This window comes from Stegostoma tigrinum, chromosome 21 (genome assembly GCF_030684315.1).
Source record: "Stegostoma tigrinum isolate sSteTig4 chromosome 21, sSteTig4.hap1, whole genome shotgun sequence".
In the NCBI taxonomy this organism is placed as follows: domain Eukaryota; kingdom Metazoa; phylum Chordata; class Chondrichthyes; order Orectolobiformes; family Stegostomatidae; genus Stegostoma; species Stegostoma tigrinum.
The window spans coordinates 56,896,392-56,916,125 of NC_081374.1; the positions used below are offsets into that span (position 1 = coordinate 56,896,392).

At 45.9% G+C, this 19,734-nt stretch overlaps 1 protein-coding gene across 14 annotated transcripts in view; it reads left to right on the forward strand.

The window, feature by feature from the left end:
- The window catches only part of LOC132210854 (utrophin-like), a 247,310-nt gene extending 233,228 nt beyond the window's left edge, over positions 1-14,082 (forward strand). For 11 of the 14 annotated variants that reach the window (XR_009447033.1, XR_009447031.1, XR_009447026.1 and 8 more), the window contains one exon: positions 4,699-4,784. Coding sequence is in view for 1 of the 14 variants with exons in the window: in XM_059653535.1 (XP_059509518.1) it covers positions 4,699-4,819; positions 11,198-11,307 (231 nt within the window). In the remaining 13 variants the exon portion in view is untranslated. Of the gene's footprint in view, positions 1-4,698; positions 4,820-11,197; positions 11,360-14,029 lie in introns of those variants that run through there. The other 3 variants (XM_059653535.1, XR_009447036.1, XR_009447038.1) reach the window with 3 other exon arrangements.
- The last annotated feature ends 5,652 nt before the right edge of the window (positions 14,083-19,734 follow it).

Below are 19,734 nucleotides of genomic sequence, written 5' to 3' on the forward strand. Positions count from 1 at the left end.
CCTCAATCATTGGTAAGATTTTAGAGTCCATTATTAAGGATGAGATTGCAGAGACCTTGGAAGTACATGACAAAATCGGGCTGAATCAGCACAGCTTCATCGAGGGGAAGTTATACTTGACAAATCTGTTAGAATTCTTTGAGTAGAAAGTGAGCAAGTTAGACAAAAGGAAGCCAGTGAATGTGATTTGTTTGGATTTCCAGAACGCTGTTGAGAAGGTACCAAATAAGATGAGAGCCCATAGTGTTTTAGCAAGGTACTGCCATAGATAGAGCATTGGCTGACTGTCAGAAGGCAGAGAGTGTAGATAAAGGGGTCTTTTACAGGATGGCAGCTGGTGACTAGTGGAGTCCTGCAGGGATCAGTGTTGGGACCACAACAGTTCACGTAATACCTTAATGATATGTACGAAGCAACTGAGACATTGTTGCTGAGTTTACAGTCGACACAGTGACAGATGGAGGGACAGATAGCAGTGAGGAAGTTGAAGAAGGACTTGCATAGGCTCGGAGACTGGGCAAAGAAGTGGCAGACAGAGACTGTGTGGGACACTGTGAGGTTATGTGCTTTGGTAGGAAAAATGGAGGCGTAGATTATTTTCTAAATGAGAACGGGCATTTGAGGTCTGAAGCACAACTGTCCCTCGTTGCCCTTGAGAAGGTAGCAGTTAGTTTCCTTCTTGAACTGCTGAAAGTACATTTGCTGTTGGTAGATACAATGCCATTAGGGAGGGAATTTTGGATTTTGACCCAGCATGTTATCAGCTGAGCCTGAACATTGTCCAGTTCACTCTGCACAAAATAACCCTTTTTACCCCTGGAATTAACATCATGAACGTTCTGAGAACTGCTGTTGTAAGCATATCCTCGCTTAATAGACCAAAACTGTACACTGTGCTCCTTGAGTGGCGTCACCAATGTCTTGTGTGGAAAGATTTTCACTCCTTCCCTCCTTGAAATAAAGATTTGCACCTCACGTGCCTTCTAAAATACATGCTGTGCATAGAAGCTAAATTTTTGTGCTTCATGTACGCCTTTTGGAAATCCAAATTAACGACATCTGCTAATTTCGCTTCAACGACCCGGTTTGTTGAAGAATTAGAATTCCTTGAAGTAGAAACTCAAATGGATTCACCATATTTTTAAATTTATCCTTTTCACTTAACTTATCAAATCTGCCTGAATATGATCTAAATGGTTTGCTGCTGCCTTCTCAATAATAAATTCTAGCAATTTCCCAATGACAAACTTTAGACGAAGTAAATTCGTACTTCGCTGCATTCTGCTGGGATCTTTCCACAATCTAGAAAAGATTACAGCCAATACATCCATTTGGGCAGCACGGTGACTCAGTGGTTAGCTCTTCAGCCTCACAGCGCCAGGGCCCGGGTTCGACTCCAGCCTTGGGTAACTGTCTGTGCGGAGTTTGCACATTCTCCCTGTGTCTGCATGGGTTTGCTCCATGTGCTCCAATTTCCTCCCGCAGTCCAAAGATGTGCAGGCTAGGTGGATCGGCCATGCTGAATTGCCCATCGTGTTCAGTGGTGTTTGGGTTATAGGGGTGGGGTGGGATGCTGCAAGGGGCGATGTGGACTTGTTGGGCTGTCGGACCTGTTTCCACACTGTAGGGAACCTAATTTAATCTCATCTCTGCAGTCAACTCTTATAATCCTCCATGTTATCATCTAATTTAGTCTGAAGGGATGCCTGAGAACTAACGAAGTGAGGGAACAGGTTTTATGTCTGTATTAATTGAGGATGAATTGAGTGTGAGTTGGTTGTATAAATATGGGAGCTAGTAATTAGGGGTTGAAGTTTATGGAGTATTATTAAAAGAAATAAAGCTCTGATGGTACGATGTGGGGTTGGACTCTTTGCATACCTGGGATCCAAGTCTTTAGGTCCCAGGGAACCTGTTAACTTCATCTTCTCAGTTTTCCTCAATGTTTCCTTGAGGATTTCCTTCTCCCTTTCGCTCCCTACTTTTCGCCCATTGATATTTTTTGTATGTTTTCTACTGTGAAATCAGATGGAAAATATTGGTTCAAAGCTTGTGCCATTACCCTCATTTCCCATCATGAATTCCCCAGTCTCACCCTCTCATGAGCCATTATTCACTGTCTTTACTCTTTTCCTTTTGATACACTTGTGGAAGCCTTTACTGTATTTATATTAATGTCTCCCTCATTATTACTTTGGTCATCTTTTGTTCACATCTGAAATATTTCCAGTTCCACAATTTTCCAATCTTTCTTTCAATTTATACTATCTTTAACTTTCTTAGATAGCAACAGATGGCACCATGGTGCATTCTAGCTGTACATCCTTTCATTCTAAATTGACAATATTTTTGTTCAGAGTTATGAAATATCCCCTGAAACATCTGCCATTGTTTCTCTATGGTCTTACCTTTTAAACTATTTTCCCAGTTCAACTCTGCCTTTATACTCCTGAATTATCTTCAATGAAAGTTTAAGATATTAAACAGTTTCAGACCGAATTCTCAACCTCGACCTTGATGTAAAATTCTACCACATCCTGATCATTCTTATCCAGAGAATCCGATACTATTGATGAGTTGTATCTCAAAACATACTATCAGGTCTAAAATATCTTAATCCCTGCTTGGTTCCAGTGGTACAGTTTTAAGACTCCAAATGCATTCTGTGAATATATGCTGAGGGGTAGATAACTGCTCTTAACATCAAGGTGCCATTCAACCAAATATGACATCAAGGAGCCGTCGCAAAGCTGCAGTCAGTAAGAATCAGGTGAAAAACCCTCTGCTGGCTGGAACCTTACCATAAAGCAAGTGGTTGTGGTTATTGGAAGTCAGTTGCCCCAACTCCAAAGCATCACTGCGGGGGTTACGTAAATTTGTGCCCTGAGCTCAACCATCTTCAACTATTTGATCAAATGCCATCCCTCCGTCAGAATGCCATACGTGGGGATGTTCTCAGTTGATTGTGTCATGTTCAGCACCACTCATAGCTCCTCAGATGCTGAAGTAGTCCATGTCCACGGAACATAAGTGATGAGAAGCAAGTGGTAGTTGTGCTGTGCAACTTACGGGCAATGAACGTCACCATTAAGGAGAATCTAACCATTGCCCCATGACTTCCACTCCTTTACTGCCAATATTCTGAGGCTTATCAGGTTTCCAGAAACTGAATTGGACCAAACTTATAATTATTGTGACGACAAGAGCAGGTCAGAGGTTAAGAATTCTGCAGTGAATAATGAGCCCCCTGTCTACACAAAGCCTGTCCACCATCTATCAAGCCCAAGTCAGGAATGTAATATCCACTGGTCAGGACTGGTGCAGCTCCGTCAACACTCAGGAAGCTTGAACCATATGGGACAAAGCAGCCTGTTGGATTGGTACCCCACCCACCACCTTCAACATCTGTTCTATCATCACTAATGCATAATTAGTGCCCCATGCAAGTTTCCCTCCAAGCCACACACACTATCCTGACTCGGAACGATATCACTGTTCATTAATAGTCATTGAGTTAAGATTCTGGAGCTTCTTTCTGAACAGCACTGCTCTAAGGACTGCAGTTATTCAAGAAGGCAGCTCACCACCACCTTCTCCAGGGTAATTGGGCTTAGCCAGCAACATCCACATCCCGTGAATAAAAAAGAATCTTCCAGACTACCTGTGCCAATTGAATTCACAGTTTATTGTAACATCTTTCTGACAAGATCCCATTACTTCTTGGTCTATAGCCTCTCTGCTATCCTGGACTGTATCTTCTGTCAGGGGATCTATGAATCTGAAACTGTCACAGCCGTGACTTCTTTCCTTTGCTGCTCCTTATCTCTACCCAAACTGATTCTATATTTTGCCTGGGAGCCAGTTAGCTCAGTTGGCTGGTTTGTAATTCAGAATGATACCAACAGCATGGGATACTACACTGTCTGAAGTTACAATGAAGGAGTCTCCTTCTCAACCTGTCTCCTCATCTGAGGTGTGGTAACCTTCAATTTAAACCACCTCCAGATATCTCTCTTGACTGTGAGAGCAGCCCTGTGGTCCCATCTGGGACTAGAGTGACTTTGAATCTCCAAACCAAGATAATTTCTCACCAATGTATTGATCTCATCTTTGACACAGTACAGAAAACCAAAAAAATTAAACCCAATGAGATGAATTTTGGATCACTGGATTACATGGCAAAATTGGACAAAAAAATGCACTATTGTTAAAATAATTAGCAGTTCAACCAGAAAGGCCACTAATGTGAATCCTGGATCTGTGTATCATTTGAAATGACTTAATTGTATAGTTCTAGTATTTGGCCACAAGATGGAGAATTCTTCTCAGGTGATGTTGTAGCCAGAAGATAGAAAGATGACAAAAATGTTTGGAGAGATATGGGCCAAGCACAGGCAGGTGGAACTAGTTCAGTTTGGGATTGTGATCAGCATAGACTGGTTGGACCAAAGGATCTGTTTTCATGCTGTCTGACTCTATGAAACTGAAGCTTAATAGTCTGAAACTCACATTCAGACATATCTAACTTTATCATAATCTTACAGAAAGATAGCCGACTTTATCCCTCAAAGAGTTGCAGACTCTTCAATTTTACATCTTCAAAGACATTTAGCAGGGAGAGCATGGATTATCGAGTGAGTTGAGTCGATTGGTTCATTGTTAATTCTGAACTAAATTTGATTTATTTTACATTTTTAGACAACATCAGGTGAAGATGTGCGTGATTTCACCAAGGTGCTGAAAAATAAGTTCAGATCAAAGAAATACTTGGCCAAGCATCCTCGTTTGGGTTATTTCCCAGTACAAACAGTCCTAGAAGGTGAGAACCTTGAGATGTAAGTTTATTGATGTGAGATTTACTAATGTATCAATGCCCATTTGGGAGTTGACAAATATTGCAGCATTATTCATTCTGCAGCTTAGCAGGAGAGTGAGGTTGTCCATTTGCGCATATGTCAGACATACACAATACAAAAACAAGGGGGGCTTAATGATATCATTGGTCCTCTCGCCTTCAAAACAGTGTAGTTACTCAGAGAGTGCATCTGCTGAGGACTTGTTGATACTGTCACTAACGTGCAACCTTCCTTGATATCTTTCTCTGTCCTCCAGTTCTGTCTTTAAAAACGACAATCAATTCCCCGCTCCTCAAAAGAAAAGAACCTTTGGCTGAACAGAGAACAAAGAACAGTACAGGCCCTTCGGCCCACGATGTTGTGCCGACCTATTATCCCACTAAGATCAAGCTACCCTGCATACCCTTCATTTTACTGTCCTTCATGTGCCTATCCAAGAGTCGCTTAAAAGTCTCTAAATGTATCTGACTCCATTACCACTGCCAGCAGTGCATTCCACACACCCGCCACTCTCTGTGTAAAGAACTTAGCTCTGACATCTCCCCTCCTCCTTCCTCCAGTCACCTTAAAATTTCTCCCCCTCGTAATAGTCATTTCTGCTCTGGGAAAAAATCTCTGACTATCCACTCCAGCTATGCCTCTCATCATCTTGTGTACCTCAATCAAGTCACCTCTCATTCTTCTTTGCTCCAATGAAAAAAGTCCTCGCCCCCGAACCCTTTCTCCTAAGACCTGCCATCCATTCCATGCAGCATCCTGCTAACTCTCTTCTACACCCTCACTAAAGCTTCCACATCCTCCCTGTAATGAAGCAACCAGAACTGAAGGCAATATTCCAAGCGCTGCTCCATCCCCACGAACTAATGCTCGATTCCAAATCCCTTTCCTCTTGATGCTTTAAATTCATTGCTGTCTTTCGTGTAATTTCATATTTGAATTCACTGGATCAACTTGCCCCTGCATTCCTGAGACGGTCACAGTGACTTCCCCCCGGCAGTCCTGTCCCGCTCACAGTGACTTCTACCAGCAGTCCTGATCCGCCCGAAGTGACTTCTCCCCGCAGCCCTGACCCGCTCACAGGGACTGGCCCCCGCAGCCCTGACCCGCTCACAGACTGGCCCTTGCAGCCCTGACCTGCTCACAGGGATTGGCCCCCGCAGCCCTGACCCGCTCACAGGGACTGGCCCCCGCAGCCCTGACCCGCTCACAGGGACTGGCCCCCGCAGCCCTGACCCGCTCACAGGGACTGGCCCCCGCAGCCCTGACCCGCTCACAGGGACTGGCCCCCGCAGCCCTGTCCCGCTCACAGGGACTGGCCCCCGCGGCCCTGACTTGCTCACAGGGACTGGCCCCCGCGGCCCTGACCCGCTCACAGTGACTGGCCCCCGCGGCCCTGACCCGCTCACAGCGTACTGCCCCCCGCAGCCGTGTCCCGCTCACAGCGTGCTGCCCCCCGCAGCCGTGTCCCGCTCACAGCGGACTGGGCCCCGCAGCCCTGTCCCGCTCACAGGGACTGGGCCCCGAAGCCCTGTCCCGCTCACAGCGTACTTCCCCCCGCAGCCGTGTCCTGCTCACAGCGTACTGCCCCCCGCAGCCGTGTCCCGCTCACAGCGTACTGCCCCCCGCAGCCGTGTCCTGCTCACCGCGTACTGCCCCCCGCAGCCATGTCCCGCTCACAGGGACAGGCCCCCGTAGCCCTGACCCGCTCACAGGGACTGAACCCCGCAGCCGTGTCCCGCTCACAGGGACTGGACCCCGCAGCCCTGACCCGTTGAGAGGGACTGGCCCCCGCAGCCGTGTCCCGCTCACAGGGACATGCCCCCGCAGCCCAGACCCGCTCGCATCGACATGCCCCCCGCAGTCCTCTCCTGCTCACAGCGACTTGCCCCCCGCAGTCCAGTCCCGCTCACCGCCTACTGCACCCCGCAAACCTTTCCCGCTCACTGAGACTGGGCCCCGAAGCCCTGTCCCGCTCACAGCGTACTTCCCCCCGCAGCCGTGTCCTGCTCACAGCGTACTGCCCCCCGCAGCCGTATCCCGCTCACAGCGTACTGCCACCCGCAGCCGTGTCCTGCTCACCGCGTACTGCCCCCCGCAGCCATGTCCCGCTCACAGGGACAGGCCCCCGTAGCCCTGACCCGCTCACAGGGACTGGCCCCCGCAGCACTGACCCGCTCACAGGGACTGAACCCCGCAGCCATGTCCCGCTCACAGGGACTGGACCCCGCAGCCCTGACCCGTTGAGAGGGACTGGCCCCCGCAGCCGTGTCCCGCTCACAGGGACATGCCCCCGCAGCCCAGACCCGCTCGCATCGACTTGCCCCCCGCAGTCCTCTCCTGCTCACAGCGACTTGCCCCCCGCAGTCCAGTCCCGCTCACCGCCTACTGCACCCCGCAAACCTTTCCCGCTCACTGGGACTGGGCCCTGCAGCCCTGTCCCGCTCATCGGGACTGGCCCCCGCTGCACTGACCCGCCCACAGGGACTGGCCTCTGCAGCCCTGACCCGCTCACAGGGACTGGTCCCCACAGCCGTGTCCTGCTCACCGCGTACTGCCACCCGCAGCCATGTCCCGCTCACAGCGGACTGGGCCCCGCAGCCCTTTCCCGCTCACAGGGACTGGCCCCCGTCGCCCTGACCCGCTCACAGCGACTTGGCCCCGCAGTCCTAACCCGCTCACAGCGACTTGCCCCCCGCAGTCCTGTCCCGCTCACCGCGTACTGCCCCCCACAGCCCTGTCCCGCTCAAAGGGACTGGGCCCCGCAGTGCTGTCCCGCTCACAGGGACTGACCCCTGCGGCCCTGACTCGCTCACAGGGACTGGCCCCCGCAGCCCTGACCCGCTCACAGGGACTGGCCCCCGCAGCCCTGACCCGCTCACAGGGACTGGCCCCCGATCCCTGACCCGCTCACAGCGAATTGCCCCCTGCAGTCCTGTCGCGCTCAGTGGGACTGGCCCCCGCAGCCCTGTCCCGCTGACAGGGACTGACCCCCGCAGCCCTGTCCCGCTGACAGGGATTTGCCCCTGCAGCCCTGACCCGCTCACTGTGACTTGCCCCCGCAGCCCTGACCTGCTCACAGCGACTTGCCCCTCCTTCCTGACCTGCTCACAGGCACTTGTTCCCTCCGTCGTAACCCGCTCACAACGACTTGTCCCCTCTGTCCTGACCCGCTGACAGCGTCTTGCCTCCCATTCCTCTTAGACAGGTCACCCCTTGCTCAGAAACGGTCCCAATTATCCATGAACCAGAAACCCTGCCCCCTGTGCCAGCTCCTTAACCATGCATTCATCTCACCTATCTTTCTATGACTTAGCTCACTAAGATGTGGCACTCATGGCAACCCATAAATTATTACCCTCTCGGTCCTGCCTTTCAGCCTCTTTGCTAACTCCTTGCACATAGTCCGCAGAATGTCATCCCTCTTTCTGCCGATGTCATTGGTACCAACGTGCACCGTGGCCTCTGGCTGCTCACCCTCCCCTTTTAGAATTTGTTGCAACCACTCAGAGATGTCCTTGACCTTGCACCAGGGAAGCAACACGCAGCCCTGGTGTCTCAAATGTGGCAACAGAATCTATGCCCCCAACGAATGAGTCTCCAACCACACTCGCTCACTTGGATTTGCCTTACTCTGTCCCACAGCAGGGTGGTTTGCACTATGGACCTGGCTACTGCTGATTATATAACTGACCCAGTTTAGTTTTAGATCAGTGTTAACCTTGGTTTAGTGGATAGCCAAGCACCTCAGTAGTCTACAATACAGGAGAAATGCATTCTTAAGCTGACAGATTCTGTGACAGTCAAGGACAAGCACTGAATTGTTCTGACCTCATTTCCAACACCTGGCCCGTAGCCTTGCATGGCTTGGATTGCACTTGCACATTTAAAAAAAAATAAATGTAACGATGATGTGAGGGGAAGGACATGGAATTTTTTTGATATGGCCATATTCTCTCTTATTGGAGCTGATTGCTGCTTAGCACTTGTATGGTGCAAATGTAACTTATCCTTTCTCAGGCCAAGCCTGATCGTTGTCCAATTCTCACTGTATTTTCTCATCGTTGACTTAATGTTGGTTCGGCCCAACAGTGTTGTACATACCCTGCCTATTCTGAAACTCTGTCACTTAATATTAAGTCTAATAAAGACAAGTATCCAATCTGCCTTCCAAACCACTTCAACGACCTGGTCCATTACATTGTGGGATCAACAGGCATACACATCAAGATCCTGAGATCCCTCTGAACATTGGTGCTTGTGAGGTCCCTATGATTCATCATGGGCTCCAAGATCTGATTGTGCTGTGTCACCTCATCCTTATCCCGTTTGTCCTAACATGAAATAATGTTCTCAAACGTTCTCAAAAATTATTCCCAATCCTACTTTTTGTAATCATGATACAAGTGAGCATAAAACTTGGAACACGACGGCAACAGGAATGTGCCCTTTGGCCCACCATGTTGGGCCAAACATGACAACAAATGAAAAAATCCCTTCTGCCTGTCCTTGATCCATAGTCCTCCATTCCTTGCATATTCGTGCACGGAACGAAAAGTCCCTTTTAAATGCTTTCATCGTATCTGCATCCACTACCACCCCGGGCAATGTATTCCACACTTTTAACATGCTCAGTGTGAAATATTTGCCCCTCACATCTCTTTTGAACTTCCCCCCTCTCAGCGTAAATGCATGCCCCCTAATAGTGGACACTTCAACTCCGGGGGAGAAGTTTTCTGACCGTTAGCTGTATTGAAATATCTCCTAATTTTATAGACTTCTATCAAGCCTGCCCTCAGCTTCTACTGCCCCAGAGAAAATGAAGAGTTTTTCCAGCTCCTCCCTCTCGTTCATACCCTCTATTCCAGTCAGCATGCTGGTAAATCTCTTCTGCACCCTGTCCAAAGCCTGCACATCGTAAGTGTAATGTGGCGGCCAGAATTGGATGCAATACTTTGTGTGGTCTCAACAAAGTCTTGTAAAGCTGCAGTGTGACATCCTGACTCTTGCACTGAGTTCCCCTATGAATAAAGGCAAGCATGCGATATGCCTTCTTGACCACCCTATCTACTTGTGTGGCTACTGTCAGGGAGTTATGGTCTAGGACCCCAAGATCCCTCTGGACATCACTGCTGTTTGGGGTTCTGCCATTAACTGTGTATCCCTTTCCTTAACACTTGGTCTCCTAAAATGTAACACCTCATGCCTGCCCAGATTAAATTCCATCGGCCATTTCTCCGCTCGTGTTTGCAATTGGTCTGTATCTTGCTGTGTCCTTTGACAACCTTCCATGCTGTCCACAAGTCCACTGGTCCTTATATCATCTGCAAACTTAGTAATCCCCAATCTACATTTGCCACCAAGTCATTTACATATATCACAAACAGCAGAAGTCACATCGATGCGGAACACCACTCGTCACTGAGCTGCAGCCAGAAAAACAGCTTTCCACCACTGAGACGGCAAGAACTGTAGATGCTGGAATCAGAGTTAACCAAGTGTGGAGCTGGAGGAACGCAGCAGGTCAGGCAGCATCAGAGGAACAGGAAAGCTGACATTGTTGATGCTGCCTGGCCTGCTTTGTTCCTCCAGCCCTATACTGTGTGATCTTTGTTAGCCTTCCACCGCGACCGTCTGCCTTATATGGGCAGGCCAAGTCACCATGGATCTCATGGATCTTAATCTTCTGGATGAGCATACCATGAGGGACCTTGTTGAAAACGTTCGTAAAATCCATGTATATGCTATCAACTGTTCTACCCGAATTGATCACCCTTGTCACCTCCTTGAAAACTTCAACTGACTTGGTAAGACATAACCTGCCCCGCATAATGCCATGCTGGCTGTCCCTTATTAGCCCATACCTTTGAGACATGAGACACTCACAAGTCTGTAGTTTCCTGGAAAGTCCCTGTTTTCCTGCTTGAACAGAGGAACGACTTTGTCCACTCACCAGTCTCCGCAACCCCTCCAGTGCCTGGCAAGGATATCAGATCCTGTTGAAAGTGGTGTGTTGATGCATTTGTGTCATGATTGTGTTTTGTTTGAGCCCTAACATTGAAAGCAGTGTAAGAATGTCTTTGTGCAGCAGGCGAGGTGTGATGAGACTGAGCCTTCATACAATTGCAAGATGTTGAAAATTTGCCATTATTTATGAAAACAGTGATAAATTTCCATGATCAACATTTCTGTTACACTGCGATGATTATCCCGTGGCATGTAAAATGAGAAAGATACGATAAAATGAGACTGGGTCATATGCAGGGAGAATGTTTGCCTTTCATGTCTATAGAAGTAGTGAAATATTTCCATGAAGCTAAAAGTCACTTTTCCGTTCATTGAAGGACACAATCATCGCCTTGGAAGCTTCATCACGATACTACTTTGCATTTCTGAAGAGGGAAGAAGAAATCAACATGCAAATTCAATTCCATGGTTTTGGAAGTCCCTTTGAGAACACGATTCATTTGCGCCGGCATAATGCTCTGACCAAGAAAGAATTGAAGGTGAGTTTGTAGTTTGGAAGATCGCAGCAATTTATGCATCAACTTCTTCATCGATAATGTTCCATTGCTTTCAAACTGCATTTTCCTCTCTGCAAGATAATAACTGTTCGAACAAGCAACAGCATCGGTAGATGGTCTATGGGGAATGCAATGTTACAAAACCCGATCCATTCAACAACATATTTCAGATAAGTCAACAAATTAAATATTCCAGCACAGGATAAAACAAGGAGGATGAGAATGAGGAGGCAATAGCTCTGATGACAAAAGAACAGAAATTTACCTTTATCCATTCGAGCAAAAAAGCAGGCACACAAAGAAATAATCATCTAAGAATGCACGTGTGCAACGGAGGCTACAGGGGGACTAAGAATGCCGAATTGTTGTCATGCGTATTGCTGAAAGGATGATTGAAACAGAATCTGTGGTAAATTTGTTGAAATACAGATGATGCATCTCAGGATGTTGGAGGAAGAACATTTATGGACTGAGGCAAATTGTATTGCCCTTTTCAGGAGTTATTAGGTTCATAATGAATTGAAAGACTTCCTTCTGTGCTGAAAGCTTTAGTTTAGTTGCAGCTGAATCACAATTTCTGTTCCTGGTAGTATTTAGCAAACTGTTAAAAGTGAATGTCACTGCACAGAATTCCAAATATGACTCCAATCAGTAGAGAAAATATCCAAGGGGATATGTATCCTCTCATGTTGAACAGCGCAGCTACAGATACAATGGAGGCACTGATGATAATCTTCCAAGAATCCTTAGATTGTGGAAAATTCTCAGAGGATTGAAAGATTGTGAACAGAACACCATTATTACAAAGATACTTGGACAAAGTAGTAAGCATGTATTGCCAATTTAGGTCAACCTGGGTAGATGTTCATGCCTGCAATGAAAGATGAAATAACAGGGTACTTAGTGTGCTATAACATCCTACAGAGTTAACATCCTTTTATAAGGGGGAAATAATACTTGACAAACTTGCTACAGTGCTTTGAGAAGGAAACAAACATTACTGATGAAGGACCACCAGTTGATGTCGTACATTGAGATTTCAAAAAAGCATTTGATAAGGTGCAGCTCATAAGGTGTCTCAAAAGAAAAGAGCCCATGTGTTCAAGGGTAGTATGTTCGGATGGACAGAGGACTGCATCGTAAATAGAAGTAGAGACGTAGCAGCAGGATGGTAACTTACAAGTCATGTACGGCCACAGAGCGAATGCTGCGGAGGCCGAACACCTCATGTTGACTGGGTTGATTTGAGAAATGGCAGAGGGGATTGCTATGCTTATGAAAGTTGGGCAGGCAGGGACTACATTCATTGGCGTTTATAAGATTGAAAAAAATCTTATTTTTTCAACATGTAAGATTCTTAAGAGGCTTGATAGTGTATATCCGTAGAGATTACTCTCATTTGTGAAAGATTTTACGACCAGAGGCCACATTTTCAAATTGGTTGCCCATGAATTCAGGGAAGAATTACTTCTTTCAGGTTGTAGCAATTTATTGAACACTTTAGCCAAGAAGATTTTAGAGGTAATGCCATTAATCATATGCTAGGCTGTAACGGCCAGGTTAATTTTTAAATCAAGAAACAATGATCATGAGAAAAGGGTCTCGGCCTGAAACGTCAGCTTTTGTGCTCCTGAGATGCTGCTTGGCCTGCTGTGTTCATCCAGCTCCACACTTTGTTATCTTGGATTCTGAAGCATCTGCAGTTCCCATTATCTCCGATATAAATGGACAGAGATGCCAGGGTTGGCTTGTCGGTAAGAAATGAGGTCGCTCTTGTGCTTGTTTATGAATGACTTGGAGGAAAGAGGTGCATGTGCTGTGGCTAAATTTGTAGATGACTGAAAAAATATTTAGAAAGACAAGGCATGGCACAGAAACAGAGATTTACCAGGATGTTACTTGGATCGGAATGTATTAGCTATTAGGAGGGTTTGGTGGAAATGCTGTGTCATGATACATGTAATGAGATCAACCATGATCTCACCGAATGATGGAGGAATATTCAATGGGCCAAATGACTTTTTTTGTGAGCCTTCTTGTTTGACAATGCATTCATGAAGGTGTTTTTTTTCTCTCTCTTGGATAAGATGTGAAAATGAAATGTATCCGAGATAATGGGAACTGCAGATGCTGGAGAATCCAAGACCACAAAATGTGAGGCTGGATGAACACAGCAGGCCAAGCAGCATCTCAGGAGCACAAAAGTGCTCCTGAGATGCTGCTTGGCCTGCTGTGTTCATCCAGCCTCACATTTTGTTGTCATGAAATGTATACACTTCCTTTTCATCTGGGAATAAATAATTGTTCTGAACGATTTCCATTGACTAATAGCAATCTGACAAGCTTCGCAATGTAAAGAGATTTTTAGCTTCTTTTTAATTGTAAAGGTATTCTTTGGAATTAATTTGGCATATATTATTTGCATCTCAGGAAGTATGTTCATCACTGCATCTCAAAAAGTGCTCTGGTGTATGACAGCAGCTTTTTAAAGATCACTTCAATGGTTGTGATTTTGAGTTGCCATAACACACATTAAATTACACTGTTGGCCAATCTGTCCATGATTATTTCATTATCTAATGCTTCAAACAGACAAGGAAATATTGGTGATGCAATGAAGTGTTTGACTCTCAAATATAATTGCTGTTATAGTTTCCACTTGGAAGAAAGATTCACATCAAATTGACTGGTCAAGGAAATGGGACACTGACTGTGAGTACTTTGAATGTTCGAGTTATTCCTAAAATGAAAGTTATGACCTTGATGATTTCTCTTTCATGCAGATATGAAGAGACTCTTTCAAAATATCCTCTAGGTTAGTGGTTCAGGCATAAAAGTGTAATATGTATATTTATGTATATACATGTACATGCGTAATCTGATCAGAAAATGACTATAAAACACTTGTTGCATGGTGAGAATGAGTTATCCAGATGGTAAGACCTGCCAATGTTGGTGTCTGAGATAACACATTGTGGAGCTGGAGGAACACAGCAGGGCAGGCAGCATCAGAGGCTCAAGAAAGTTGGGGTTTTGGGTCAGGACCCTTCCTGAGAAATGGAGGGTGGAAGGGAGCTCAGAAACAACTAATGTGGTGGGGGAGGAGGTGCTGGGGAAGGTAGGTGGGATGGTAATAAGTGAGTACTATCCAGATTGGAACAGATTTTCCCCAGGGGGTATTGAGTACGAATTCCAAATCACTCTCAAAATCTTAGTGACTGTTAACATTGATGTTTTTTGTCTGTGTGTTTCAGTAATTGCATGACAGTTGAATGGTTCGTTGAGAGTGAGGAACCTATGGACTCACACACACCAAGATGGAATTTAGTTCGAAGAGTGACTTCAAAATAGTTGCTTGCTTTTAAAATCTTGACCGTTTTTGCTGTCCAGTTGAATGAATTTAGCTTCATACTGCTTCAATAGGAATTAGTGTTTAAGAGGAACATATTTGTGAAACTTACAGTTCCGTAAGTTTTAGCATAAACTGGTGCAGCCTTTCGGTGCAAAAAGGCTCACCTCTCCATTAATACCGAAGGAAAATTGGAGTTTAAAAGTAAGTTCACCCGCTGTCAGGGAATGAAATGTTAATGTTGACTCAAACATAATTTTTAAAAAAGTCATATATTTGTGTAACACTGAACTCAAATTAAAATTTGGATATGCTAGTTTTACAGATGGTTGGATATTGAATTCATTTTAAATGAGGGTGAAGATCACTTTAAATCCAGCATATTTGTGAAGAAAAGAAATAGCGTGTCAAATAAAATTAACTGCATGACTCTTCATAGCCCTATATGTAGAATTTCATTCTGAACTATGAGACAGTTGTGACCCCATACTACCTCAGTGCTCATGGCAAGAGTAAGACTCCTGTTTGACGTGCTGTGCACTGCATGGAATGGCGGCAACATCAGATTCATTGATGCTTGAGAATCAAAAGAATATGACGATAAGATTTAAAATCAAAATCTCATTGAACACTTCAAGGAATGTATTACAGGAAGAGGGGGAAAGCATGTATGACTAATAGAAGGTGGTGGCGCAGATCACATAGACCTGTGTGCTAAAACTTATCACAAATTTCACATTGAATGGAACAGTTTAAACAGGCTGGAGGAAGCAGACATGCCAGCCCAAACTTTTTGAATTTGAGCATTCTGTTCGTAAACATCAGCAAAATTGTGGGAAACATGTTTATTCTTTCTCTTTTATTGCACAGAACCATACGATTAGACTGTTTTGATGAGGAATTTAAAGATTATGTGTCCCATCCGTTTGACTCACAGTTTGGTACCACAGGTTGGTACGATCTTCGTTCGAGAAGGAAAAGGGATGTTCCAGATCCAGAAAATCGTCAAACCATTTACTACAAAGTCCGTTTCTGGTTAGTATTAATTAATGCAGTTGACATTTTTAGCTCGACATGATTGCACAATGGAGTCAATAAGAAAATTCCATCTGATATTCCACATAAATTTTAAGTGGATGTTAAAGCAGCTCATTTCTTTTTCACGCTGTCTGCTGCTTTTAAGAATGGTTGTCTTATTGTCGAAATGTTTAGCTTTGACTCCATGGCTTCTTCCATTAGCTCACATTGAAACACATGTTTCTTCAGCCAAAAATGCACGTTTACCCGGTGTAGCTTGACTAACCTTCCCCTGTGATCGTTCCCCTGAAATCCCCTGCGGTAGCTCCCCTGAAAAACAACGATACCATTTTGGATACTATTCCGGGGGACGACTTAGCAGGGGTACGCAGTAGGGTGCAGGTCTCTGGCACAGAGTCTGTCCCTCTTGCACAGAAGGGAAGCGGGGATAGGAAGAGAGTGATAGTCATTGGGGACTCAATAGTTAGAGGGACTGATAGAAGATTTGCCGGGAACGAAAGAGACCCACGATTGGTGTGTTGCCTACCAGGTGCCAGGGTCTGTGATGTCTCGGATCGTCTCTTTCGGGTCCTGAGGGGAGAGGGTGACCAGCCCCAAGTCGTGATCCAGATAGGCACCAACGGCATGTGTAGAAAGAGGGATAGGGATGTCAGGCAGGATTTGAGGGAGCTCGGGTGGAAGCCGAGAGCGAGAACAAACAGAGTGGTCATCTCTGGTTTGTCACCCGTACCACGTGATAGCGAGGCAAAGAACAGGGAGAGATTTCAGCTGAAGACGTGGCTGCAGGGATGGTGCAGGTGGGAGGGCTTCAGGCACATGGACAATTGGGGCTCGTTCTGGGGAAGGTGGGACCTGTACAAACAGGACGGTCTCCACTTGAACCAGAGGGGCACGAATATCCTGGGTGGGAAATTGGCTAGTGCCATTCGGTTGGATTTAAACGAGCTCAGAATGGGGATGGGAAACTGAGGTGTAGCCCTAGTACACAGGAGGATGAGCATAGGGAGGACATGGTCAGGACCTCACTGTCACAGAAGTGTGCTGGCAGACAGCAAGCTGGATTGAAGTGTGACGACTTTAATGCCGGGAGTATCCGGAATAATGTAGGTGAGCTTGCAGCTTGGATAGGTACCTGGGACTTCGATGTTGTGGCCATTTCGGAGGCATGGATAGAGCAGGGTCAGGAATAGATGTTGCAGGTTCTCGGGTTTAGATCTTTCATTAAGGTCTGGGAAGGTGGTAAAAGAGGGGGAAGTGTGGCTTTGTTGGTCAAGGACAGTATAACGGCGGCTGAAAGAACCTTTGAGGACTCGTCTACTGCGGTGGTATGGGCTGAGGTTGCCCAGGAAGGTTTGTCGACTGAGTCAGTGTGGGTGGAAGTTCGGAACAGCAAGGCAGCAGTCACTTCACTGGGGGTTTTCTACAGACCCCAAATAGCAGTTGGGAGATCGAAGAACCCATTGGCCGGCAGATTGTTGAAAAGTGCAAACGTATCAGGGTTGTTGTTGTGGGTGACTTCAACTTTTCCAATATAGATTGAAACCTCCTTAGTGCAGATGGTTTGGATGGAGCCGTTTTTGTCAGGTGTGTTCAGGAGGGTTTCCTGACTCAGTATGTGGACAGGCCGACGAGGCGGGAGGCCATTTTGGATTTGGTGCTCGGCGATGAGCCAGGACAGGTGTCAGATCTCGTGGTGGGAGAACACTTTGGCGACAGTGACCGCAAGAGCCTCCCATTTACCATAGCCATGGAAAGGGAAAGGAGCAGTTACCAGGGGAAGATATTTCACTGGGGTCAAGGAAACTATGATGCTATCAGACAGGAGTTGGGAAGTACAGATTGGGAGCAATTGTTCCACAGAAAGGGAGCAGCAGACATGTGGAGGCTGTTCAAGGAGCAGTTGTTGCGAGTGATGTATAAATTGTTCCTCTGAGACAGGTAAGAAGGGGTAAGATTAAGGAGCCTTGGATGACGGGTACAGAGGTGCTTCTTGTCAAAAAGAAAAGGCAGCGTACGTAAGGTGGAGGAAGTGAAGGTCTAGCACAGCTTTAGAGTATTCCAGGCCTGCTCGGAAGGAGCTCAAAAGATATTGCCTGTACAATTGTTACCTGTTACAACCTATGCGTCCACGCTTGCTCATTCAATGGTGTCAAGATGCCAGCAGTGCATGTACCTTCTCCATCCCCTAATGCCGTCAGCTCACACAAGACATAGTCCTTACTTAAAATCTTCTGATCAACCAAAGTTCATTGTAATGGACATTTTAGTTTTCTGTCATGAAACGAAAACTGATTCTGACTGGCATGACCTGCAGTGCAAATGAATATAATCTGTGAAACGAGATTCCTTATGGGCTTGCAGCCGCTACAAATAATTGCTTTTCAAAGACGTTGCAGACATACATTTTTTTCTCCTATCACCTCAGATTATTTTTTTGTTTATGCATGTTGTGTGGGTTTCCAGTCAGACGCATAAACACAGGTTGATGCAGTCACTGTTACAACACGGTATTGAAGGAGAATTTGTGATCTTTGGAGTTTCATTCCAGTGTATGAAGGAGTGCACCATCAAGCCACTTCAGAGCACTACTGGCGACAAATTGTTGCAAGTTTTCAAGTGTTACCGATGGTCACATAAAATATGGCCTTTTTGTTGTTGCGCTATTCATCTTAACTGCACCTTATCTAGTATTTAGGCTTGGAAACTATTTCAATTTTTTTGATTTACTTATTCAAAATCATTTATGATTGTTGTCATGATATCTACAATATGTTATTTTGATTGGACATAGAGGATTGGATCTGTCTTAATGGAAATAATGTATGCGCTTATAAAACTCCTTCTGGGCAAGGTAGTTGCTCAGTGGTGAGAGCTGCTCATGCACTGGGGAGCCAATTGAGATTCCAGTCTTGGGTAACTATCTGTGTTGAATTGACACGTCCTCTCCGCGTCTGCGAGGGGCTTCTGCCAGGTGCTGCAGTTTCCTCCCATTGTTCAAAGATGTGCAGGTCCTTATATGTGATTTGTGAAGCATTTCTTAAATGTTTCAATCCTGCCAGCATCCAGTGCCTTGGACAAAATAACTGGAGATGAATAAAAGATACTGTGCCTTTTGACACCATTTCCTGCTGGATTTTCATCAATCCTGCTTTATATCGGTGACAACTTCCATGACCTTTTTTGATGGTGTCTGAATTGACAGTCTAGTTCCAAATATTTGTTGTGCAGTATTTCAAGGTCTCTGTTACAGCATACCCATGAATGCCCACTTCAAAAGATACTTCCATATCATAGAGTCCCTACGGTGTGGAAACAAGCCCCTTTTGACCCAAGAAGTCCACGGCCACCCTCCAAAGAGCATCTCACCCTGACTCATCCCCCGACCCTTTCCTCAGTAACCGTACATTTCCCATGACTAACACACCTAATCTACACATCCCTAAACACAATGGGCAAGTTTGGCATGGCCCATACACTGAGCCTGCACATCTTTGGACTGTGGGAGGAAACCAGAGCACCCAGCAGGAACCCATGCAGGCATGGGCAGAATGTACAAACTCCGCACAGAAAATCGTCCAACGGTGGGATCGAACCTGGGTCCCTGGCGCTGTGAGTCAGCAGTGCTAACCACTGAGCCACCGTGCTGCCCTTGGAGTTAGAGCTTGCTTGTTCCTGGGTGGCCTCAAACTGCCAACCTCCACTTAGTGGCAAAAGTGCTGACCAACTGCACTCATCTTCACTGGTTTTTGCTTTGTATCATTGAATTCAATCCTTCAAACTCTATGATAAATATTTAAATTTCCATTGATATGTGAGGGTTGTTTTTAGTACGCAGTATTGGTTTATTATGTTTCATTGGTACATAATGAATATTGTATGTATATGCAAATGGGCAAGTTGGTAACGATGCAGTCCGCAGACCTGGAGGATAATAACACTGTCCTTCAATCGCCCACGATGACCTCTGCAA